A 25,822-nucleotide genomic window follows, 5' to 3' on the forward strand; every position below is an offset into this window, starting at 1 on the left:
ATAAGTAGGGCAAACCCTGCGCCGTTATTAAACCAGAAATTAAACAATTTTTTACATCTATTAAAACATTGTCTTTGCATGCTGTTTTTATAATTTTGCCTTAAAAGTATTTGCCCAATGCTTTTACATTATCTATCTGATCCCCCATGCTCCAATATGAGTTGGCTGCCATATTTATGCAGCAGGAGTCTGTTAGCATTAGAAGCTATAACTGACTGGCTGAGAAGGGACAGTCAGGTTGGCAAAACAGTCAGGTTAAGAAAAGTAACAATAATTACAAAAGCAAACCTATCAGCAAAAAACGATCAACATGACCTATAGGAAACGTTCAATGTACATTTATATTTTGAAGAGTAGTTTTTTGGTGTCAGTATCACTTTAAGTGTAAGCCGTGTAACATTTCGGGGCAAGCTGTGCCTGTGTTTATATGTATTCCACTTATTCCCTCAGGGAACACTGTGCACCGGGCAGAATATAGTTGGAAAGGCCTGGCAGTGCTGGTGAGCTTCCCATTAATATGATTGTGTGTGTAACGTTTCCCTGTGCCACTGGCTCCGGCTGTAGCATGGCACGACTCTGTGTGCACTGAGCTCTGGGAAAAAAACTTTTTTTTCTCCTGAACTTTGACAGCTGTGAAAACAAGAGCAGAGCTGCCTGTAGATGGCGCAGTTTGCGCTGAGTTCGTACATCAGGGAACTGCAGGATTCGAACGGAAGAAACAAAAGCCAAGGGAGCTGAGGCCGCGCCTCCGGAGCAGTGAAGCTGCCGCCTCCTTTACCCTCTTTACGAGCCCGCAGTGTCCTACAGGGGGAGATGCATGGAAGCGGAGCCCAGTGGGAACTGACAGCGGACACCGGCTTGTTTGCGTCTCACTGACGGGTGAGTGTGGAAGTGGCAGATGCCCATTTGGTGCTGCCGGAATAGCAGTGCGGGAGTAAGTTACGTCCCAGGAGCATGTGAGAGGCTGCGAACATCTGGCAGAGGGTTTGCATCTGGCTGACGTGTTTGTGTGCGCACAAGCGGTGCGAGTGTGTATAGCGCTCTGTGGCTTGTGTATAGCGGTACGACTTGTGTATCTATAGCGCTCTGCGACTTGTGTATAGCGCTCTGCGACTTATGTATTGCGCTACGACTTGTGTTTAGCGCTCTGCGACTCCAATATAGCGCTGCGAGTGTGTATAGCGGTGCGACTTCTGTGTAGAGCGGCGCGACTTGAGTGTATAGCGGTGCGACTGTGTGCGCAGGGCTAGTTCTGCTAAGTGAGTGGCCGGTTTGAGCAGTCGCAGCGATTTCCTATAGTGCTCCCAATCTGTGCTGCTGCTGTTCTTGTACAGTTCCTCCGGGCTTGGGGGTGGGAAGTGTCAGCAGGATGTTTTCCGAAGCCATGGGCTGAAGTTTCTTCTCTTTCCTTCCCAGGCAGGACAAGGGCTTGGTGCAGATAAGAGGCTTTCAGCAGCTGGATACTGACTTGTACTCTGCACTCTGTCTCATAAGGAGCATGGCATCACTTTGTGCCCTGGCGTGCTTCCTCCTCATCTTGCACTTGGCATCCTCAGGTAAGTGATACATTGGCACAGTCTTTTACACTGTAGCAGTAACTAAAGGGAGATCTCTGCGGTTCTGCCAATCTCCCTATGTTGTGTAACAATAAACCATCTCTAGAAGTCGCCTTATCACAATGATGATTGGAGGTGCCAAAACCTAGTGGATTTGAGGCTGCACTATTTGACTAGTCCCAACTTGTTGCTGGGTTCAGTATCTTAATGGTATCATTTTGCTTTCAGATTTTAATGTCCTTAATTAAATGGTTCTTCCTGCATTGATTATAGTTGCTTCCCTGATTTGCTTTCTTTCTGTTTTTGTTCCATTCTTATCATTGCCTTCTATGTTTAGTCATGCCAGTTTATATGCATTGCTGTGCACTCAAAAATGCAGGCATAACAGGCCCATGTTGATATCAGTTAAATTTAATATTACATACAGGTATAGGACCTGTTATCCAGAATGCCCTGGACCTGAGGCTTTCCAGATATGGGGGCTTTCTGTGATTCAGATTTCTATGCATTAAGACTAATAAACCCAATGGGGAGTAATTATATCTTAGTTGGGATCAAGTACAAGGTAATGTTATATTATTACAGAGAAAAAGCAAATCATTTTTAAAGATGTGAATTATTTAATAGAGTCTGTAAGAGATGGCCTTTCAGTTATTTGGAACCTTCTGGATAATGGATATCCGGATAATAGGTTCCATACCTGTACAAAATATTCTCATTATATATTGAGAATTCCCCTAGACCACCATTGTACTTATAATATTTCTTGTATCACTTTGCAACTACTTTTGGCAATATTTTGAATCAAGGTTTTTCTAGAGTTCTGGAAATTTTGATACAACATTGCCATATGATATAGTGGTGTGTGCGTCTTTAGGAGAAATCCCTGTGGAAAACAGGTAAATTTTAGGATAGCACACATGTACAGGCATGTGATCTGTTATCCGCAAAGCCCATCTCCCATTGACTCCATTTTAATCAAATAATTTAGATTTTTAAAACTGATTTCCTTTTTCTCTGTAATAAAACAGTACCTTGTACTTGATCCCAACTGAGATATAACAATCCTATTGGGTTTAATGAATGTTTCATTGATTTTTTAGTAGACTTAAGGTATGAAAATCCAGATTACGGAAAGACCCCTTATCCGGAATACCCTTGGTCCTAAGCATTCTGGATAATGGGTCCTATACCTGTACTCTAAGAAAAAAATATGGGACAAAAATATATTGTCCTGAATTCAACTTTTTTTGGTCTTGAAATCATCTTTTTTTTTATCCTACCAAGAGTTTCCAATATAAATGTAATAATGAGTAATAAAATCCTGGCTTTGTCTTTGTCCTAGTTCCACTATGTGTATATGTATTGTTGTTTAAGTCAGAATTTTAATTTGTATTTCCTCTGGTGGTTTCACTGTTCAAGCTGTGTGTTGATATCTAGTGCTAGTTGCCTGCATTATTGCTTAATAATGGGATACAATAAAACTAAACACAGAACTCCATATTACTCTTTTGCGGTTTCCTTTTGTTAATTTACAAGCTCATAAAGCCAGAATGATTGAAATTACCTCTTGCCTCACCTGTTTCAAATAAGAGTGGGCATTCTAGGTGCTATGAGCATCTGTTTAATGTAATACACAACTCTTACCAACTCTGCTGTTCCTGTGTTCATTATGGGCATCCACAGCTGTTTCCAACTACTACTATCTTCACTTCTGCCTTGTATTGGCCTGTATGGATTTCATCAGAATTTTTGTTGCTTGTTAAGTAGGTTATCTGCAGGATTCTGACTGAGCAATGTCTTGGGATTAAGTCCATGCTGTCTGTGTCTGCAGCACTTATTGCTTGCCTGGGACATTTGTACTTCAGAGTGAATGGTAGCATTAAATAATGCTAATAATGTCTTCTAGGTTTATTATGGGCAGCACATGTCCTTTGTTTTACTGTTTTGTGATATTATACAGGTAGGGTTGCCAACTCACCCTTTTACACTAGGGTGTTCTTACCTTCGTTCGTTTTTTGATGCTCTTCTCCTCTTTGTCTATTGTGTTAAGGTCTGAACAGATGGGCATTTCTTCTTGCGTTCCAGTGCAGTAGAGTGCAGGAAGAAATGCATCCCATTCTTTCTTATGGAACTGTACTGACACATAGCTTGTGTTAGTTCAGCCCTTGAAAGAATGGGGAGCACAGGAGAACTTTGCTGCAGGGAAATACAAGTGGTCTGTACACTCTTAAGAAATACCCGTCTGTACGAGCCCTTGGTTCTTACTCACCTACAGGCGCTTTTTCCCTGTGGTGGAACGCATGAAATATACTCCACAGGGCAACTCAGGTGTACTCCACAGGGTAACTTAGGCCCATGTGTAAGAGCCATATTAATGGGCAGATATTCAGTTCACATCCTGCATGTCTAATTAGCATTTAATTTAGATGTATGCTGTAGCATGGCCAAAATTGCAAATATGGCTCTTATAGCTTAACGAAATGCAGCCTGTTTTATTAAATGAATTACTCGCAGGGAAGAGCAGAACGCAGGTGGAACACAACTTGATGCACCTTGGCTACAGAGTGAGTACAGACTCTTGAAAAGAAGAGGCTGTCTTAACTCCTGTGTCCCCCTTTGGTGCAATGCATGACAAATCTAGTGCAGGAAAAATTGCTGTGTGGAAGAAGCCTAAATGATATCCACCCCCAATTGTTTTTTCAAGCCAGTGCTCCTTTTTTTTTTTTTTTGATAAAATTGCACTGGCCTGGGGAGCTTTTTAAAGCAGTGGTCCCAGCAGAGTCTGGCCTGCTGCTGAGCCTGGGAATCTACCTGCAGAATTAGTAGTAGGCTTTCTGCCACCACCAATATCTGGGAGTCTGCTCTCACTGTGACCATAGGCGGTAGGGTGCTGTTTAAGCTAAGTAGCAGCACTACCTAGCAGCACTACTAGTAAACCCTTGGCCAGCTTTTTCAGTTGGGTGTCACTGAAGCTACTTACTTGCAAAAAATGATTGTGGAGACAAAATGCTGGCTTATCAGATCCGCATCCACCTTTTGGTACTATCTGTTTGTAACATTCCTATCTGATCCTCATACCCCAGTAGGACACTGTGCTGCCATTCATGACATAAATATTCGTTTTGCATCAAACTCTGTGATACTATGTGGTCATTTATGAAAAACAAATCAGATCAGCATACCTTTCTAGGATACTGTGCTGCTGTTGTGAATATTTGTCATGAATTCCTTCTCTGTATTCTAGATGGGGATGTCGGTCTCATTATTTGTATAATTGTGGATAGAACAATGTAGTGGATGGCTTTGGTAGAAATGGATATGATGGATAAGCAGGGCTGTATTTAGGTCTGACGCCACCCTAGGCACCAGCCCTAAATGCTCCCCCAGTGTGCGGTAGGGATTACATGCATGGGTGCACGTGACGTCACCTCCAACAGCGAGTGACCTCTATTAAAGCTAAAACACAAAAAAGATTGATGAGTTAGCTCCAGAGGATTTGTGCCCAGATAAATGTACAATCTCCTGTTCTTGTAACCTCCTATTTTCCTGTAGTTGTCCCTTCTGACTTTCTCTTCCTGAACAGAAGTTATTTTATAACAGCCTTTTCTCAGTTGTGTTTTAGCTTTAATAGAATGAATGGGTTGTCTTTGCTTTGCAACTTGTCTTTGCATCATTCATGTACTGTACATTGTCTTGTGTCTGAATTTGGCTTGATGGTGCTATTTAACAATAACTTTGACATGAGGTGGTATTCATCTATAGAAGCAAAAGTGTAGATTGAGTTTTGTGTTATTCCATTATTCGTTAACAATTGCAGTTGCTGAGATATTGTTAAATTTTGTGAAAGAACTGAACACATCAATTTCCAGTGCTAGTTTGGAAACACTTCAGTGCCTCTTCTAGGCAAAGTTAATCATTAAAACGAAACAAAGAAAAAGTCAAAACACAGTCAGTGCTAGTGAAGCTTTAGGCTGATGCCACATGGAGCTGATTCTCAGCCTGCAGAAAAACGCCTGCACCTGGGCGGACACAATGCTTCTGGGTTCAGGCAAGGTTGGGGGCTGATGCCTGCGGAGGGGCTGATTCTCAGCATGCATTTTTTTGCAAGCTGAGAACCAGCCCCTTGTGGCATCAGCCTTTCTTGAGCCTTGTACATGTGTGGAAGAAGCAGTTTTAGCAATAAAACTGTGGGGTTCAGTATAATCTAATTCATTGTGAATCAGCTACTAAAATACTTATTTGAGTGGTAGTATTAACATGTAATGTAAGAAATTCAAGATCAATTCAAAAGTTTCTGGCAAAATGCCCAGTCATAGTAAGTTGGTGTAATTGCTGGTACCCATGTATTAATCCTGGTGTAGGGATCCCTCAAAGACCTGTACTGAAGTGTGCTACTCACATGAAAATCTCTGGGCCCAACCACGCATCCCTTAAGCTGATGCATATGGCTTATATTTTCAGCAAGCTAAAAATTGCTTGCCAAAAATAGCATCATACGCTCCTACCTGTGCCTGCAACCGAATGTATGAAATACGCTCGGGTGCAGGCACATGTAGCCGATTTCCGCCAAAAAATATGAGACTTTGTATCCTTGCCTGCACCCGAGCGTATCTCATTCATTCGGGGGCAGGCACAGGTAGGAGGCGTAGGGCGGTATTTGCAGCAAACGCTTTTCCGCTTTCTGAAAATATTGACCCTACGCCTCGTCTGGCATTAGCCTTAGGCTGATGCCAGACGTGGCGTTTTTACGCTGCATATTTTGTAATTCTCTCGGCGGCTGAAAAACGCACAATATCATCATCCATAGAAATAACTTAAACAGTCTCGATGGAAAACACACTATGCGTAAATACGCTAGAAAATGCGTTACCACGGACTTTTCATGCGTTTGCCGAAATACGCCGTTATTTGCACAGCAACCTATTCCTATGTATACACAAAGGCAGCTGCCAGACCTTGCGAAAATACGCGGCGTTTTTTACTATTCCGCACTATTAGCTCCATGGGAAACAGGATTTGCTACGTCACCAGTACTAGGCTGAAAAACGCCATAGTCAGGGGCTGTGTGGGTTGTGCAGCGTTTTTAGGCGGAGAAAATACGCAGCGTAAAAACGCCACGTCTGGCATCAGCCTTAGGCTGTCCTTAGTTTTAATTGAAACCACCTGTAAGTAGTGGTAACGGACAGATTTCAGCCAGAAATTGATGCGTTGAATGTTTTTTACTTTTACTAAAATATGTTAGTTTAAAAAGCCATCTCAGTTTTAATGAAACCAGATTTAAAAACAAAAACTGTTGTTAAACTATAAGCCCCACCATGTCCATATTACACAGGTAAATCTCTTCTTTGTGACTGTAGGGGTTATCTTACACTATTTTTGGCACTGATATGGATATGTCCCTCTCTGGGAGAACAGTGGGGGTTTTATTATACACAGTTTTCATATGGCCATGATTGAATAACACCATAGTTTAACCCATTGTATGCTGGCAGATTTTTTTGCCAGGCAACTTGTAATTCCGCATTGAATTAATAGAAACCTAAAAATGTAGAATCTGTAACTTGAGTGTCAGTGCCATTGGGTTTACAGTTGATTTGCCAATATTCTTTAAATTTTATAAATCTGCCTATGGATTTATCTAAAGTAAATATTAATATCTGAATGCAAATTAATTTTGGTTGAGTAATTACTGGCTTATCTTGCAGATTTATCTTGTTCAGGCAGTTGCTGCTTTTCTGTCTTGTTGGCCCATGCTTCATTTTTACCTCCCACATTAAAAGAAGCATGATCTTGCATTCCTGTGCTCATGGCATGATGTTTTTTGAAGGGTAGCAAGCTTAAAGCAGAAACATCTCCACAGTTTTTTCCATAACCCATGTGAAGTGATTTTGCAGTAAAGTTTTTGGTTCCTTCTCAAGCACTCTTATGAATCAAAATCTTTTTGGGATCATATTTGGCATCTTTTGGAGTATGGGATGTTTTGGCAGCCAATGCCAATTTACCTTCTGGTAGAGGTTTCCATGTCTTCCAAAATCCTTCAGGACAAAGAAATGTGGAAACTTTAGTATAAAAATAAAAGCTATTCAAAATACAGGATATCCTGAGATAGCACACATTTCAAATGGAAACGTGTGTCTTATGGAAGGGTGTACTCAATCCAGCACTGCAACTGGGAAGCGGGAAAGCTCTCACGTGTTTTATTTTGTTCAGTCTAATTGAGCTTAATTAGACTTTGTTTCTCAGAGATTTCAGTTGAATCTTGCTGACTCTTAAAGAGCCTTATTGACATATTGGCCCTTGTTCCAAAATAGGGCCAGGTCCTAGGTAATTTGATTTAAAACTTTGATGCTTCTCTGTCAATCTTTCAGTGTGGTGCTAGATTTTTAACTGTGACCCTGAGGCAAGAAGAGTTTCTTCTAGATATAAGTATCTGACATCTAAAATCGTGACTATTATACAATGAGCAGAGGCTCATTTATAAACAGTGGGCAAAGTTGCCTCTGGGCAGTAATCTATGGCAACCAATCAAATGTTTGTTTTCAGCCAACTGAAGGTTGAACAACAAAAGCAAGCAATTACTGATTGGTTGCTATGGGTTACTGCCCATGTGCAGATGTTCCTGAGTGTTTATAAATGATCACCTGGGAGTCAAAAATAGGGTGTAAAGTCCTGCTCCCCCCATGCCTCTGGGCTAAATGTGTGTAGGCAATGAGGTGGCTTTGCCACACGTGATGACAGTTTATGTCATGGATGAAAAAAACCCATCAAAGCAAAGAAATCAGTGTAACAGATATTAATGAAAATTGTCATATCCTTTGGACGTACAGAGTATGTTTGCTTTATATGCACAACCTAGGATTTTGTCAGTTTATTAAGTGAAAAACAATCATTGATGATCTCATGGATCAGGCAATGCTGTACAACAGTAAACTTTTCCACTGGTGTACATAATGTTCAGCCAACTTTATTTTTTTGTGCAGAACTCATCCACTGACTATTTTGTATACTGATGAAAATAACAAACTGTAAATCTGTGAAATGTGCTGTTCGTATGGCCAAAAGGCAAACTTCCCATTCTAGATTATTTACTCTACAGAATATGCTCTTATGCCCAAAGTAGTATTGTCGTGTGGATGGTGAATGTGGGTCAAACCTATATATCTTTCGCTCCCAGACATGCACAACCTATAATTATCCAAATGTTGCTGAACTCCCAGCAACCACCATTGGTCTTAAAACATGGTGCATAAATTGTATACTATGTGGCGTCTGATGGTGTGAAGAAGAAAGGGAATAGTGGTGAAAAGCAAAAGATAGCAGAGAAGAACTGTGGTATCAGTATTTCAATTTCAGGAGAACAGGGCTACTGTTAGGAGACTGGCACCTCTATTTAATGAAGAATGGGAACCTAATACAGAACATAGGCATCATGAGACTGTGCTGATGAATACATTACTTTTGGTTTGTTGCATACTGTTTTCTATCTCTCTGTAAGCATTTACTGTCTATATTTACAGATGCTTACATTAGTCTATATTATGTGTCTTGCTGACCAAGCAAATGCAACAAGAAAAAATGTACATGTACTAGCGTGCATAGCAGTATCTTGTTTAGACTGAAATCATTGCCAAATGATTCTAAAATACTTCATTGCTTATTGACCGAAAGGAAAAGAACAGTCTATACAGAAGAAATGAGTTGCAGTCTTTCCCTACATTACATATACATTCCTCAGCTTTGGGCTGGATGTCACGTTAGGCTCAAAAAAAGTGTTCAGCCAGAGGAACCAGTACATGCCTAATGAATGCTGTTTTTCCCTCTATCACAGTGTGATAATTCATAAAATCTTTTTCATGAAGCTGTCGGGTAGATGGAAAATAATCTTATGGTTCTGTAACTCTATTGATGCCAGAAAGCTATGTAGCTAATTACAAGTGACAGAATGGATGGCTTTTACTGATCTGTTTTTTTAAAGGGCATGATTGTAAGTAGTGCAGGGCTTTGCTTTCGCAGCATAATTACAGCTATTGCATATTTTTTGAAAGTTTACATCTGAAAAAGGGCAAAGTTATCTTTTTTGGTCACACAAATGGAAACGATGGGTCAAGCAGGCATTCTATATAAAGTTGATCCCTTGATAAATGCAGAATTTGTAAAGGAAAACATTGCAGGTCAGCTCTCTGGGATGTGGTTAATTAAAAAAATACTGTACATTGAAAAGCTATCTACTGCACACGTGGTAACATGTTTTTTAATACCAAGGTGGCTTGGCAGTTTTTCTACAATTTGCTGTTAAAATATATTTTAGAATGATTCCAGCAAGAAACATACAATTTAGACATAGAAAGGCTGTATGTTTATTATTATTATTATTATTATTATGAATCCTTCAGAGAGAAGTGTATAAAACTGTTTAAAAAATATCAAATCATTTGAAAAATATATCTCTCTAAAATAATTCTTAATATAAGGATGTTTTAGTTGTGGGATTGTATTTAAGGGGTTGTATTTGATCAAATGGGATGTTACTATTGTCCAGCATATAAATGCAGAGTGAGTATTCATGTTCTCAGTGAATTCAAGTTTGATGGGTGCTGGCTTTATATCTGGTATCTGCACCTGAGAAAGGGATGCAGGAACCCCATGAAATATTGTCCATGCTATACACTTTTTGCACAGTTTAACTTACAGTAAAAGTTTTTAATGGAAAGAATGTAATTCCCTCTTAAAATGTTGGTGTGCTTGACTCGATTCTATTTCAGAGAGCTTTCTGCCTTTGCTCCAGGTTATCAACATCCCTGCCCTCAGACTAGTGACTAATTCATTTGCCTTCATGTAACATTGTTCTTTATTGAGGTTACCAGTAAGAAGAACAAAACAGGCATGGGACTGCATCTGTACTACTCTGACTTTGCAATAATCTCCTTAGTGGGGTGCTGGAGTCTGCAACGTGTGAATTAGACATTCATTAGCTCAGGGGTCTCAAACTCGCGGCCCGCGGGCCATTTGCGGCCCTCTGTACAATATTTTGTGGCCCGCACCAACGCCTTCTCAAAAGCAATGAATGGATCGCGATTTTTATTGCGATTCAAGGGATAATGCAAGGCACGGCGGGCGGGAGCTGCTGATTGCGGAAATGACGTTATGCCATCATAACAGTTATTATGGGAAGACGTTCTGTGTGCACAATTAGCTGCTAAGGAGCTAATTGTGCACACAGGACGTCTTCCCATAATAACTGTTATGATGGCATAACGTCATTTCCGCAATCAGCAGCTCCCGCCCGCCGTGCCTTGCATTATCCCTTGAAAGCCAATTTTTTGTGAAATCCCTTATGCAGCCCAGCCTCATCCTGACTTTGCCTCCTGCGGCCCCCAGGTAAATTGAGTTTGAGCCCCCTGTAATCATTAGCTCAAGCAGCAGTAACTCTTTAGCTAGGACATGAAGGAAAAGGCACCAGGGCCTCTTGGCCAAAATCTGTTGCAGGGCCCTTGGCTCTAGCTACTCCACTGGCAGGGTTAACAGCACCGCAGTTACGGTAATTTCTTGGTAAAGAATTGTCTACAGGTGAGATCTTAAACTGGCCATTAATAAATTTGGCTTATTCAGCTTAATTTGTCAGTCTGTCAGTCAAAGGGCAATAGCCAAAATTGATAGCTGTTCATTCCCCCCCCCCCCCCCAATACAACTGGAATATGTTTGTTTAAGCTGGACCAGCATGTGTTTAACTAAGAGCTGTCAACCCCCCTATTATTCTGGGAGTTACCCAATTTGGTCTTTTCTCCCCCGGTCTCCCATCTGTTACTAGCATTCTCACAATTTTTCCTCTATCTCTCAAAGTTCTTGTTAAATTCTGCATGAACATTCAGCCTTTGTTGACAACATTTTGAGCATTTGTGCAATTGTTTGACTTCAGCAGGCAATTGCACATGCACGTGACGTCACTTCTGGAAGCATGCGCACTTAATGACATCACTTCCGGTTAGCGGAAAAAATTTGGGCTGGTGTGTGTCACAAGTCCACGGTTCCCTAACAATCAGAGGCTCACAGCTCTGTTAACTGCTGTGAGAGAACATTACCTGTGTAGCTCAGCTGTCAGTTATTGTTAGTTTACTTTTACCAAGTCATTTACAGTGCCATTTAAGTGCAGTTTTTGGTCTAAAACTTTTAGCAGCCGTGTTGCTATAGAAATAGATTGACAGTGGCATGTGGATGCGTGATCAGATTTCGCTATGTAACTGCCACATATATCTTATGTTTCCATTCATTAAAGTATTCCCTAAGCCTGGAAGTCAAATTATTGTGTAGGCAGCTCTCTTTGCTATCTGAAAGCATGAAAAATCCTCTCTGACTTGTGACCTAAGCAGCCCTTAATAATTTAAATGTATCCCTTGTAATAACCTTTAGTGTCAAAATGAGTGATTTCATAAAGTCTTTTAGGCTGGGCTATTGTCAGCTTGGTATTCATACTCGTAAAAACACAAAACTTGTAGTGAGGAGCTATGTCATTCACACCACATTAAATAGGGACTGGTTATAAAGTATTGTTGCTCTCCAAAGAAATTAAGCTTGTGTATAACTATAAACGTAAGCATAGTACAATCCCTATTCCCTAAATAATTGCTTTCAGTTATTTGTTAAATTATTTTATGTATTCATTATTTATTTTATCTTTTACTGTAAAGAGTATTTGCTATTTTTCCAGCAGCCAAAACCACCAAATTTATGTCATATTTAGGATGACTTTTCTCATAGAATTAAGATTATAAAATAATAAATAATAAAAGGTTGGACATGTCTTTTTACCCATATTTACACATCTGCATTTCAAAAACATCTGCATGATTGCTGCCCTGTGGCCAATGCTGGATCTCATTTAGATGAGCCATGACAATTCTTAATTGGTAAAACTAGAGAATTGGTCAAGGCCCTGTGTAATTTTACAAATAGTCTTCTAAAAATGTCACGTCATATGGCACATTGAAAATTGTATATATTATGTATAAAGATAAAAGTTTTTTTGTTTGTGTTTTTCTTTTACATTTGGTCAGTTTATGACAAGATTTAGGAAACACAAACAACTTACCTTATTCTAGCTATGTCACCTACATCCTCTCCTGACCCATATACTTACTGGGGCCTTCCATTCTTCCCTGAAGAACTTTCTATCAGAAGACTCATATCATCCAGGAAACCACGGATTAAAAGTAAAAATCCTTTATTATTTTTTAATTAAAAACATTGGTATTGTTGCCTAAAGATATATTAATGTAATTATGTATATTCTCATATACACATGTACATAAATATTCCTGGTAAATAGGGTTCTTTCATAAAAGATAGTTCAATGAAAAATATACATTTATTGACAAAACTATTAACATGCCTCCAGTAATATCAAACATGCAAAATACAAACAACAAAGTCTAAAAAAAAATATTCAGATATTTACAAATATAATTGCAAATGTGGATGAATTACATGTAATTCTATTGCCTCATTTATACTCATCCTATCATTGAATCTGGCATCTCTGTCCTGACTGCAGGAACTCCAGGGTTAACTAAAGCTTAACCCACGCTATTAACCTAGAGATTGACCATAGGTTCATGTGTCAAATTCTGATTGTTCCATGGCCATTAGGGCTCTGGCACACGGGGAGATTAGTCGGCCGCGACAAATCTCCTGTGTCTCGGGTGACTAATCTCCCCCAAATGCCATCCCACCGGCGAAAATGTAAATCGCCGGTGGGATGGCATACGCGGCGGCGCGATTTCAGTGAAATCGCGCAAGTTTAGTCGCCCGCGAACAGGGAGTTTTGTCGCGGGCGACTAATCTCCCCGTGTGCCAGAGCCCTTAAGTTAATTTTAGGGAGTTGGCCGTGGATTCCAAAAGCAGGTTAGACAATGCAAGTTGGGAAAATGCAGTTGAGGACAACAGGAATTAAATTTCCAATTACCCTTGGTCAAAGGGGAGGAGATTTAGCAACTGTGTGCTAGATAGCATGTGTTTAAAGCTTGCATCTGTTGTATCCTGATTGTATCTAATATGTAAACTACACAACATCCTTAAATACAAAAGTCACAATGTATATATAAAATACACGCATATTGTATATAGAGCTTTCAGACACTTGGAATCACACTCTTAGGATACAAAATCACCCAATGCATTTTTATACCTTACTTTGGTACCACTTAAAGATGTCAGGTGACTTGAAATAATAAAGTATTTGTACCTGTATTCCATGACTTTCTGGAGGATATTTGTCTTCTGATAGAATTTTATTTGTTTATATATTGCAGACTCATTTATGCAGCACTTTAAAGACATAATACATCATTCACATCAGTCCTTGTCCTAGTGGAACTTACAGTCTAAAGGGCAAAAATTTGGCATACCTCCCAACTGTCCCAATTTTAATGGGACAGTACCGATTTTAACAGCTCAGCTTGCAGTCCCCAATTCTTATTGAAAAGTCATTTCCCTTTGACCTCCTGCACTGAACACCAAAAAAAATACAAACTTTCTCAAATTTAATTAACTAAGTAGACTTTTAGCAGAGAGCCCAGGAAACTCAACAGTGGGGTGTGGTAATGAAGGGATGTGATCACAAAAATGGGTGTGGCCCAAACTTTTGTCCCTCTATATATTTTTTAAAAGTTGGGAGCTATGATGTTGTACATTATGTTTTGGGCTTCTGTACCATCCCAAGGCAACCACAGCCCTTTAGCAGGGAAGATCTGTGCCACCAAAGATGCCCCAGTAGCTCCCCATTTTCTTTTCTGCTGATTCACTGCACATGCTCTGTGCTGCTGTCAGTTAATGAGCTTAGGGATCGATGCACAATTTACTGTATATATAGAATATAAATGTTACAATATACGGCTGATTAGGAATTAATGCAGATAATTACTGCATGGCAGCTCAGAAACCAGTGCAATTAGCATCAGAATTTAAGAATCAGCCCTGTAGAATCAGCCTATATGACAGGCCAGCCTCATTTTCTACTTGATAATTTGTGACAACCCCTAAACTTAGTTTCTCAACAGCTGCTCAGAGCCCACCGAGCATGTGAGTGTTGCAGGCACTTTCCACGATAGGGATCATTGCTAATAGTGAGATTCTGAAACTTAAGGCCGGTGCAGTAAGCACAGTATATAAAATTCACTAATTTTTGGGGTTTAGTTCTCCTTTAAGAGGAGTCACTTCACCAGCCTGTTTATTTTTGAAGTGTGGGAGGAAACCCACAGAAAACCCACACTGACAGGGGGAGAACTAATCAGCAGTGCATTGGAGAAAGGATAAAACATATCTAGGGGTTTCAAAGGAGCCGAGCTTTAGTTTGCCATGCTTTTGCTCTAAAACCTCAGGCTTTCTATCGTACCAATAAGAGGACAACTGCTCAGCCATTTAGTATGTAGGAGGGTGTACATTTATGTAAATACAAAATAAGTATGAGCTTGATAAAGTTGGTGTAAAAAGCAGCTTTGATTTTCGTAGCATTTAACACTTTTTACTCCAAAGTTTTTTTTGCCCCAGAATGTTTCCCATTGAATAGGTTTTGCCAGGTCTGGGTTGGTGTAAAATAATGATGTTACTCTGGCTTAAAGGAGAAGGAAAGTCTAAGTCACTTGGGGGTGCCAAAATTGTAGGCACCCCCAAGTGGCTTAAATCGCTTATCTTTTACCCCGGACTGGTGCCCCTGTACAGAGAGAACAGCACCAGCCCGGGGTAGCAGCGATTGCTTCCTCCTTCCTTGTTCACTGCGCACGCATGCGCAGTAGAGTGAAGAGCCGAACTTTGAACAGTGAAGCTTTTCACTCTACTGCGCATGCGTTTGTCCGGGACAATAAGCAGCAGTGCGAATAGGAGGAAGCGATGCGCTACAGCTACCCCGGGCTAGTGCTGTTTTCTCCTAACAGGGGCACCAGCCCGGGGTACAAGGTAAGCGATTTAAGTCACTTGGGGGTGCCTAACATTTTGGCACCCCCAAGTGACTTAGACTTTCCTTCTCCTTTAAAATAAATAAGAAACCTTTTAATACCACCATTTAATGGATTATTCTCAATGTATATTTTGCTGCACTTTTATGATGTTTTTTTAAGTAAATCAAAATACCTTTATAAATATAACCCTAAATGATTGATTTTATGATCTGCAATTAAAATGCACACAATAACAATGTATGATAGAATGATTATATTTATTGAGTTAATATAGTCATCTCTGTGGTCAGTTATAGTTTAAAACTCCAGCCAGCTACCAGATGACTTGAGCCAGATGATAAATTATTTTGCATTTTAAGTTGTCTCAGTTTAGAGGAGAACAGCTGATCTATTGTGTACTTGAGCAAGTTGTCAGAAGGTCTGCGCTGGGGCCTCACATTGATGTTAACCATCCCTGCTGAGAAGGACCCAGTAATGCTGTAGTTATGTTATCCTAGTCGTAGTGTACCTTTAACCATGTTGTGTATAAATTCACTTTCCGTAAGTTTAGTTATATATATATATTTTTTTTTTTTTCTCTGTTCAGATAGGTCCAAATATTTCATTTTTAAGAAGTGCTGTAATTTATTAATAGATTTTGAAAGATATTGGAATTAACATTTGTTACAAATGTTTAAAACCACATAAAACACATGACTTTTAAAAGTGATTTTTCAGATTTGATAGCCATAAAGCAACTGCACAGTGACCTAAAGTGATGTGCTGCTGCACAGTGATGTGCTGCTTTGGTCTCTAGCTGAGGACTTGCAGATATAACATGCCTTAATAGCAGAGCACTAGGGACTTGACATCTGAAATGAAACAGTGACCTAAATAGCTCCTGTTTGAGGTGTAGCAAAAGGCTAATTGCACCTGAATCAGATGAAATATAGAAACTTTTACCTGTAATACAGCATTTTCTCCAAAGGTTCAGCCTTATAAAGACCATGCAGGGAATTTCCCTTTGCAATTGCATGTGATTTGTCTAAATAAATGACATTGCACATGTGGTAGCAAAACAGGTGCAATGGAAAATCTTTTGGCACAAATCTGCTGCACAAATAGATTGCAACCCATTGTGGTAACCCTAATATTACTGCCACATTCCCCATCGTCAATAGACACACAATTCAGGAGAAAAGGCAGGATGGACACAGTGGTGCATGGTGTTACTATACAGAAGGACTAGAAGTGTGTTTGGATGCAAGTTCTTGCAGTGAGTCAGTAAGTACAACATTTGCATCAGTTTTATTGTCAACACACTTGCAGCTTGCTTCTTAAATTCCCCTTATACCTTGATAAAACTCTCCCCTGGATTCCAGAAATACATGTAATATATATGAGAAAAAGATACACAACAGTGCATGTGATGTTAATTATGTAAGTCTACAATGAATTTTAATGTGGGCTTCTCTACTTACTAGCTAAAAGTGTATTTGAGCCTCAGCTGTTATTGTTATTATCTTATTTTTCTCACACAGCATTTGTCAAAAGACCTTTTTAAAAAGTTTAACTAAGATAGGGGTTCTCTAACAGGCAAAGAACTGTTTAATTTTGTTATGTTTTTTCTTTCTATTTTTATATATATATATATTTCTCTCTCTTTGTCTCCCTAATATGGCTTGTAGTTAGGATTCTATTGTGCTTTGTTATCTTGTATTACTCTTACTATCTCAAGTAGGGTATAATATAAATCCTGGCAAACATACAAAAAGAGATTCAATTAATATTATTTTAATAAAAGTTGAATGACATGCTTTGTTTAATGGCAGTGCTGATGCAATATAGGTAATTGGACAAGTTACTGAGTTGAGACTTAATTATGTTGCATTTCCCTGTTGTCTTAAAATAATATTCGGAAGTGTTTCATAAGCTGATATTCCTATGATGGTACATTAAGAGATGCAGTCATGAAGAAAGGCTTTTTAATATTACGTATTGTATTGTATTGTATTGTCAGGTAAATTAAGCTAATGTTAAGCAAAGGCAGAGAGAAAAATAATTGCCAACAAAATAAAATAATTTTAAGTAATAAAAGTAAATAAAAAATATATGCATTTATAAAAATGATGTACATAACTGTAAATAAACGTGTATTTAGGCAAAATAAGGCAAACAAAATAAAAATAACAGAATTAGTGTTACTTTTTTTTAGTGTTTTCTTGATAAAAAAAGAAAGTAACATTACCATGTCTAAAGCCGTAGGCGCTCCTAGTGGTAACATAGCCTCTTTGGGCAAAGACAAACCGATTTGACAAACAAAGAGGTGAATCTTAGTCCAAAGATTGATCATATGGAGCCTATACAAACCTGCTAGTAGTGGTCCTCTTGCTCAACCCAATGCAATCTTTGCCCGATGGTAGTTTAGGGGCGGCATGCCGCCGGGCCGCATCTGAATTTGGTATGAAGCACTGGTGACGTGCAGGAGATTTGATGGCTCTTTAAATATCTTGTGCAACAATCCAAAGTGCTTCGAACGGGACAGTGTGTGGGGGGAGCGACCTCAGGCCTAGGAGTACCTTCAGTTTAACTCCGGCCCTGCAGATAAAAGTCAGGTAAAAAGACAAGCTAAAAAGATGCTAACTTGGTCAGGAGTGACAGTGACAGTTATCGTATTAGAAAGATAAAATAGTGAGACTCAAGGTATATGTCCTTGCATAATGACACAGCAATGCCTCTTCTTCCCAACTCTCAGCACATTTCATTTTAGGCACAAACCCACAAACAGGGGCGGGCCGAGCCAGCCGGGCACCCTAGGCAACACGGTTGTCCACTGCATCTTTCCCCCTTCTCGTGTGTGCATTCTCAGTTCCATCACAGGGGAAAAAGTCCCCCACCATGTAATAATAACCTTGATAGCTGTTAGCACTGGGAACCAAAAGCTATGGTGTCTACTGCTTGAAAATGCAGAAAATAATAAAACAGAATAGCTTTTAACATAATACAATTAACCATTTAACTAATTACATAAATTGCATTCTATCTTAACCCTTTAAGTGCCAGCCGAATTCGTCATTTCGGTTCCCCCCAGTGCCAGACGTTTTTTAAGCATTTTGTACTCATTCACTTTAACAATGTTTTTTGGTAGGAAAACCTCCACGAAACTAGGGAAATTATATATCGTTTTTTTCGTCACTAATTGGGCTTCGACATACATACCAAATTTTATAACTTTTTTGGAGATATGATGTGTATTTTGGGTGAAATATGTAAAAAAAAAATAAAATTATGAAAAATTTCTGTATATTTTGAGGTTTTTTTCATTAGAAAAGTTAATTTTACTCACTTTTTTTTATTGTTTGTAAAAGCCCTGATACTCCCAATTCCAACGATACCAAATATGTGGTGGTACCCCACAGTTCCTGTCCAGAAGTAACCCCCAAACTAAAGCAATACTTAGTACAATATCACACCAGAACAAAGCAGAAAAGCGCTTGTAACAGTTAATGCAGCATAACTTATATGTAAATCTAAAATATCCCCTCATGTTTGGTATCTTTAGAAACTACAGACCTTCAGGTTTCTAGGTGCAATGTAGTTTTCACTCAAAAGCCAAATACCTTTTGTCAGTGCATTGTGAAATTTGGAACTTTTTATGACATTTTTTTTTTTTTCTAAAACGTAAACTTGGACGCATGATCAAATGTGGATTTGACAAAAAAAAAATCTCATAAAAATTTTCTAACAAAGGCATATTTGAAAGACAAACTTCTCCTGAATAAAATGATGCCCCATATGTATGGGTGCACATAAAGACATGGGCACCAAACACTCCAAAGCAGGGGCAATGCACAAGAGCAATTACAGCTAAAAATGTGGGGGCTGCGCTCTATGTGCACTTCCTGCAGTTTTTCAGTGTTAACCCCCCCTACCTGTGAAATAACCCCCACAAACTATATATTTCTGAAAAGTGCACACCTTCAGCTATTCAGAGACACCACTCTTCTCTTTCTACATGGAAAATTGTGGCCGCAGTCCCTTGCAGAAGTAAGCGCTTTGGTCAGAAATCAAGGAAAAACCAGATAAAAAACCTAGATTTCTCCCCAAAATCTCCATGGCAACTACCAAAAACTTACTAAACCTCAATCTGCAAGTTCCCCTGAATAAAACAATACCCCATATGTATGGGTGCACATAAAGACGTGGCCACCAAATGCCCCAAAACAGGGGCAATGCATAAGGGCAATTTCAGTTGAAATTTTGGGGGCTGCGCTCTATGTGCACTACCTGCAGTTTTTCATTGATAACCCCCCTACCTGTGAGATAACCCCCACAATCTATATATTTCCGAAAAGTGCACACCTTCAGCTATTCAGAGACACCACTCTTCTCTTTCTACATGGACAATTGTGGCCGCAGTCCCTTGCAGAAGTCAGTGCTTTGGTCAGAAATCAAGGAAAAACCAGATAAAAACCTAGATTTCTCCCCAAAATCTCCATGGCAACTACCAAAAACTTACTAAACATCAATCTGCAAGTTCCCCTGAATAAAACGATACCCCATATGTATGGGTGCACATAAAGACGTGGCCACCAAATGCCCCAAAACAGGGGCAATGCATAAGGGCAATTTCAGTTGAAATTTTGGGGGCTGCGCTCTATGTGCACTACCTGCAGTTTTTCAGTGTTAACCCCCCCTACCTGTGAGATAACCCCCACAATCTATATATTTACGAAAAGTGCACACCTTCAGCTATTCAGAGACACCACTCTTCTCTTTCTACATGGAAAATTGTGGCCGCAGTCCCTTGCAGAAGTTAGCACTTTGGTCAGAAATCGAGGAAAAACTAGATACAAACCTAGATTTCTCCCCAAAATCTCCATGGCAACTACCAAAAACTTACTAACCATCAATCTGCAAGTTCCCCTGAATAAAACGATACCCCATATGTATGGGTGCACATAAAGACGTGGCCACCAAATGCCCCAAAACAGGGGCAATGCATAAGGGCAATTTCAGTTGAAATTTTGGAGGCTGCGCTCTATGTGCACTACCTGCAGTTTTTCAGTGATAACCCCCCCTACCTGTGAGATAACCCCCACAATCTATATATTTCCGAAAAGTGCACACCTTCAGCTATTCAGAGACACCATTCTTCTCTTTCTACATGGAAAATTGTGGCCGCAGTCCCTTGCAGAAGTCAGCGCTTTGGTCAGAAATCAAGGAAAAACCAGATAAAAACCTAGATTTCTCCCCAAAATCTCCATGGCAACTACCAAAAACTTACTAAACCTCAATCTGCAAGTTCCCCTGAATAAAACGATACCCCATATGTATGGGTACACATAAAGACGTGGCCACCAAATGCCCCCAAACAGGGGCAATGCATAAGGGGGGGCTGTGCTCTATCTGCAGTTATTTAGTCTAAACACCCCCATACCTGTGAAATAACCCCCGCAAACTATATATTTCTGAAAAGTGCACACCTTCAGCTATTCAGAGACGCCACTCTCCTCTTTCTACATGGAAAATTGTGGCCGCAGTGCCTTGCAGAAGTCAGCGCTTTGGTCAGAAATCAAGGAAAAACCAGATACAACCCTAGATTTTGGTCAGAAATCAAGGAAAAACCAGATAAAAACCTAGATTTCTCCCCAAAATCTCCATGGCAACTACCAAAAACTTACTAAACCTCAATCTGCAAGTTCCCCTGAATAAAACAATACCCCATATGTATGGGTACACATAAAGACGTGGCCACCAAATGCCCCCAAACAGGGGCAATGCATAAGGGGGGCTGTGCTCTATGTGCTCTACCTGCAGTTATTTAGTCTAAACACCCCCATACCTGTGAAATAAAAACCTAGATTTCTCCCCAAAATCTCCATGGCAACTACCAAAAACTTACTAAACCTCAATCTGCAAGTTCCCCTGAATAAAACGATACCCCATATGTATGGGTACACATAAAGACGTGGCCACCAAATGCCCCCAAACAGGGGCAATGCATAAGGGGGGGCTGTGCTCTATCTGCAGTTATTTAGTCTAAACACCCCCATACCTGTGAAATAACCCCCGCAAACTATATATTTCTGAAAAGTGCACACCTTCAGCTATTCAGAGACGCCACTCTCCTCTTTCTACATGAAAAATTGTGGCCGCAGTCCCTTGCAGAAGTCAGCGCTTTGGTCAGAAATCAAGGAAAAACCAGATAAAAAAACCTAGATTTTGGTCAGAAATCAAGGAAAAACCAGATAAAAACCTAGATTTCTCCCCAAAATCTCCATGGCAACTACCAAAAACTTACTAAACCTCAATCTGCAAGTTCCCCTGAATAAAACGATACCCCATATGTATGGGTACACATAAAGACGTGGCCACCAAATGCCCCCAAACCGGGGCAATGCATAAGGGGGGGGCTGTGCTCTATCTGCAGTTATTTAGTCTAAACACCCCCATACCTGTGAAATAACCCCCGCAAACTATATATTTCTGAAAAGTGCACACCTTCAGCTATTCAGAGACGCCACTCTCCTCTTTCTACATGAAAAATTGTGGCCCCAGTCCCTTGCAGAAGTCAGCGCTTTGGTCAGAAATCAAGGAAAAACCAGATAAAAAACCTAGATTTCTCCCCAAAATCTCCATGGCAACTACCAAAAACTTACTAAACCTCAATTTGCAAGTTCCCCTGAATAAAACGATACCCCATATGTATGGGTGCACATAAAGACGTGGCCACCAAATGCCCCAAAACAGGGGCAATGCATAAGGGCAATTTCAGTTGAAATTTTGGGGGCTGCGCTCTATGTGCACTACCTGCAGTTTTTCAGTGTTAACCCCCCCTACCTGTGAGATAACCCCCACAATCTATATATTTACGAAAAGTGCACACCTTCAGCTATTCAGAGACACCACTCTTCTCTTTCTACATGGAAAATTGTGGCCGCAGTCCCTTGCAGAAGTCAGCGCTTTGGTCAGAAATCAAGGAAAAACCAGATACAACCCTAGATTTTGGTCAGAAATCAAGGAAAAACCAGATAAAAAAACCTAGATTTCTCCCCAAAATCTCCATGGCAACTACCAAAAACTTACTAACCATCAATCTGCAAGTTCCCCTGAATAAAACGATACCTATGTCTGGTTGCGCATAAGTACATGGCCACCAAACCTGAAAATGCATAATATTGGGGCTGCACTCTATGCACCCCTTTTTTTTTGCCTGCACCCGAATGAATGGAATACGCTCGGGTGCAGGCACATGTAGCCGATATACGCATGAAAACGCGTGAGAATGCAAAGTCTCGCGTTTTCATGCGTATATCGGCTACATGTGCCTGCACCCGAGCGTATCCCATTCATTCGGGTGCAGGCACAAGTAGCAAGCGTAGGGCTGAATTTTCGGCAAGCGTTTTTCCACTTGCTGAAAAAATCAGCCCTACGCCGTGTGTGGCATCAGCCTAACCCTTGGCAATAGAAACTACCAGAACAATCTTAGCACCTCTGGACCTTTCTAGAACAACTGAAATCAAATGAAGTTAAAATGGAATAAAACCACTAAAAGCAATCAAAGAACAATAGTTGCAATGAAATCGGTAAGAGCCCTGGATCCACCAATGTCACTGCAAAAGCAACCTTTTTGGGGGCACTAAACACACAAAGAACAATGCAAAGATAAAACACCATAAAATCAGTAAAATCCAATAAAACCACCTAAACCAACAGAAGAACAATAATTGCAATGAAATCGGTGGTCAGAGCCCTGGATCCACCAACGTCACTGCAAATTCAGCACCCAATAGCAATAAAAAAGTTACAGTGCAATAGAATAATTCAAAAACAGAAATCAATTATGAAAATGCCAAAAAAACACTAAAATGCAACCAAATAAATCAGATAATTATAGAGCAAGATCAGAAATAAAGTTTTAGTAAAAAAAAAAGACTGCCAAAGAAAGCAAAGAAAGAAAGAAAAGAAAAGAAAGAAAGAAAAAAAAAAAAAAAAAAAGTGTAAGTGTAAGTGTGTGTGTAAGTGTCTGTGTGTGCTTGGGAAAGTTGTAAATAAGTGTGTATGTGTACAAAAGTGTAATAATGACAAAGATAGAAGAAAAAATTGAAAAAAAAAAAATTTTTTTAGACAGTTGAGATAGAAATAAGCAAAATAAACAGTGGTAGAGAGTTGTAGTTCAGCTTACCCAAGGCAGGCAGGCGATCAGAGGCGATCAGGGGCGATAAATCCAGCAGGAAGGCAGCAGGGGAGCTCCATCCGGTCCAATGTGCGCAGCAGGAGTGAGGGAGCCGACAGTAGGCGGCGATATTTAAAGGGACAGCAGTGGACACGTCATCAACGCGTGCCCACTGCTGTCATTGGCTGGAGGACCCGATCGCCGGCGCTGGGGGACCGGATCGGTGAGTATGTCTATGTTTGCTCGTTGCCTAGGGGGATCTGAGGGGTTTACAAGCGCTGCGCTGCTTTAAAAGCGAGCGCAGCGCTTGTAAACCCGACAGTGCCATTGGACGTAGATTCTACGTCCCATGGCACTTTGGTCCCTTGGTACCTAGGACGTAGAATCTACGTCCCTTGGCACTTAAAGGGTTAAAAGTTGTATAATATTTAGGTTACATTGACAGGTATTCATAAAGTATCAACATATTATGCAGAACAAGAGGAAAAATACATACATAAAGATTACATACAAATACAAACTAAAACAGTAGGTGAAGAGGCCAAAAAAGAGAAGAGCGGAAGAAAGAGATACAAGTGGGTTTGGCAAGATGATAAGATGGGCAAGAGCTTTATGTGACGTATAACAGATGGCAGTGGTGTAATGTATATATTTACTATAGCTTCACTGCCATGTTCTAGATCAGGTATCCACAACCTTTTTTCTCTTTGAGCAATATTTAAATGTAACAAGAGTTGGGGAGCAACACTAGAATGAAAAAAGTTTGTGGGATGCCAAAAGAGGGCTGTAATTGGCTATTTGGTAGGCCCTTGTAGACTGGCAGCCTACAGGAAGTTCTAGTTGGCATTACACCTGGATTTTATGCAGCCAAACTTGCCTCCAAGCCAGAAATTCAGTGGGAGCAACATCCAATAGATTGGGGAGCAACATGTTGCTCAGGAGCCACGGGTTGGGGATCACTTTTCTAGATGGTCCAGACTGGTACTAAATTATTTAAAATAATCAAAGAGAGCTAAAGGAAAACATAGAAAACCTTTTTATCAGCATTTAACAGTTCTCCTTCTGGGTTGCTTGTAACAGACATTAAGAAAAAGAAAAAAAAGTGTGTGTCACTAATCTAAGATGGTGTCCCCCTGTGCACAATTTTTGAAGGCCTGAATCATTATTGTTAGAGAGGTTTTGAAATATATAAAATACAGCATTTTTACCCATGTTTGTTTTTAGTGTATAGTTTTCCTTTATGTGGGTTTCTCTGTATGTATGTACTTAGCTTTTGTTTGTAAGTGTTATAAATCTGCTGACTGCTATACCTGGCCTGCCAAATGGGAAAATCTTAACAAGAAAAGAAAAGGAGCAAAATCTCTAAAGATAACTTTTTATAAAACCTCTTTTCTTTAATACTAATGTAAATAGGCATACAGTATAAAATAATTTTCATGTGATTAGGGTCCCACTGCTGTATCTTCCTTAAGGTCCTTCTAGGAGAATAACGGTAGGTCTATGGACAAATGTGAGCAAACCATATGTATTAATATTGATTAATGAAAATCCTTGGGATTGTTGATTCTTACAGGATATAGGATCTTTTTAAGGCTTCTTTCTGCTATGTTGTAGAGATTATTCTAGTGCCATTGTAAGACATTATCTTGTGTTTGATGTTAAAAACTTGCAGTTATCTTATTTTCAAACCACATTTTTCATATATTACAGTGGTGGTGTCCATTCTCTTACTGCAAAAAAATCAAAACAAAGTAAAAAAAATCCCTTTGATGATGTCTAGAATTCCTTTCCACCCCTGGGGTGAATACTGTCTGAAATTCCTTTTTCCTGCAACAGAACCAAACATATGGATCTGAAGAAATCCAACTGGCTATGGCACTGTTTTTTAACTTTGGGTAACACCAGTTGTGCAAAGTTGTTTGGAGCTGGAGCCGGAACATTGTCCTTGAACTTGCATTTAATTATCTGTCTGAATGATAAAAATGAGTAATTGCGACATAAGCACGGATAGATCAGACTGCAAAAATATTGTAACTCTGAGCCATGGACTGAACTTGTTTATGGTCTTTGACCAGGCTTGTGTAAAGTTTTAATATAAAGTTTAAGGTCTTTGCTCCCAGATGGGTCTGTAACACACTGAAATGCTTTGGCCTGTC

The 25,822-nt window shown here is 39.8% G+C and overlaps 1 protein-coding gene and 1 long non-coding RNA gene across 5 annotated transcripts in view; one reads left to right on the top strand and one right to left on the bottom strand.

Moving 5' to 3' along the window:
• Positions 1-634: 634 nt before the first annotated feature.
• The window catches only part of tgfbr3 (transforming growth factor beta receptor III), a 119,398-nt gene continuing 94,210 nt past the window's right edge, over positions 635-25,822 (top strand). Inside the window, exons 1-2 of one of the 4 annotated variants that reach the window (XM_018093619.2) lie at positions 635-934; positions 1,417-1,556. In XM_018093619.2, coding sequence (XP_017949108.1) covers positions 1,499-1,556 — 58 coding nt within the window. In that variant the 5' untranslated portion in view covers positions 635-934; positions 1,417-1,498. Of the gene's footprint in view, positions 935-976; positions 1,062-1,416; positions 1,557-25,822 lie in introns of those variants that run through there. The other 3 variants (XM_004913724.4, XM_004913725.4, XM_012962442.3) reach the window with 3 other exon arrangements.
• Positions 6,760-17,993, bottom strand: LOC116410434. Its single transcript, XR_004222406.1, has 2 exons — positions 17,736-17,993; positions 6,760-7,594 (listed from the first exon to the last, which is right to left on the bottom strand). It is a non-coding gene; the product is annotated as an uncharacterized LOC116410434 (long non-coding RNA).

Source organism: Xenopus tropicalis, chromosome 4, assembly GCF_000004195.4.
Source record: "Xenopus tropicalis strain Nigerian chromosome 4, UCB_Xtro_10.0, whole genome shotgun sequence".
Classification (NCBI taxonomy): domain Eukaryota; kingdom Metazoa; phylum Chordata; class Amphibia; order Anura; family Pipidae; genus Xenopus; species Xenopus tropicalis.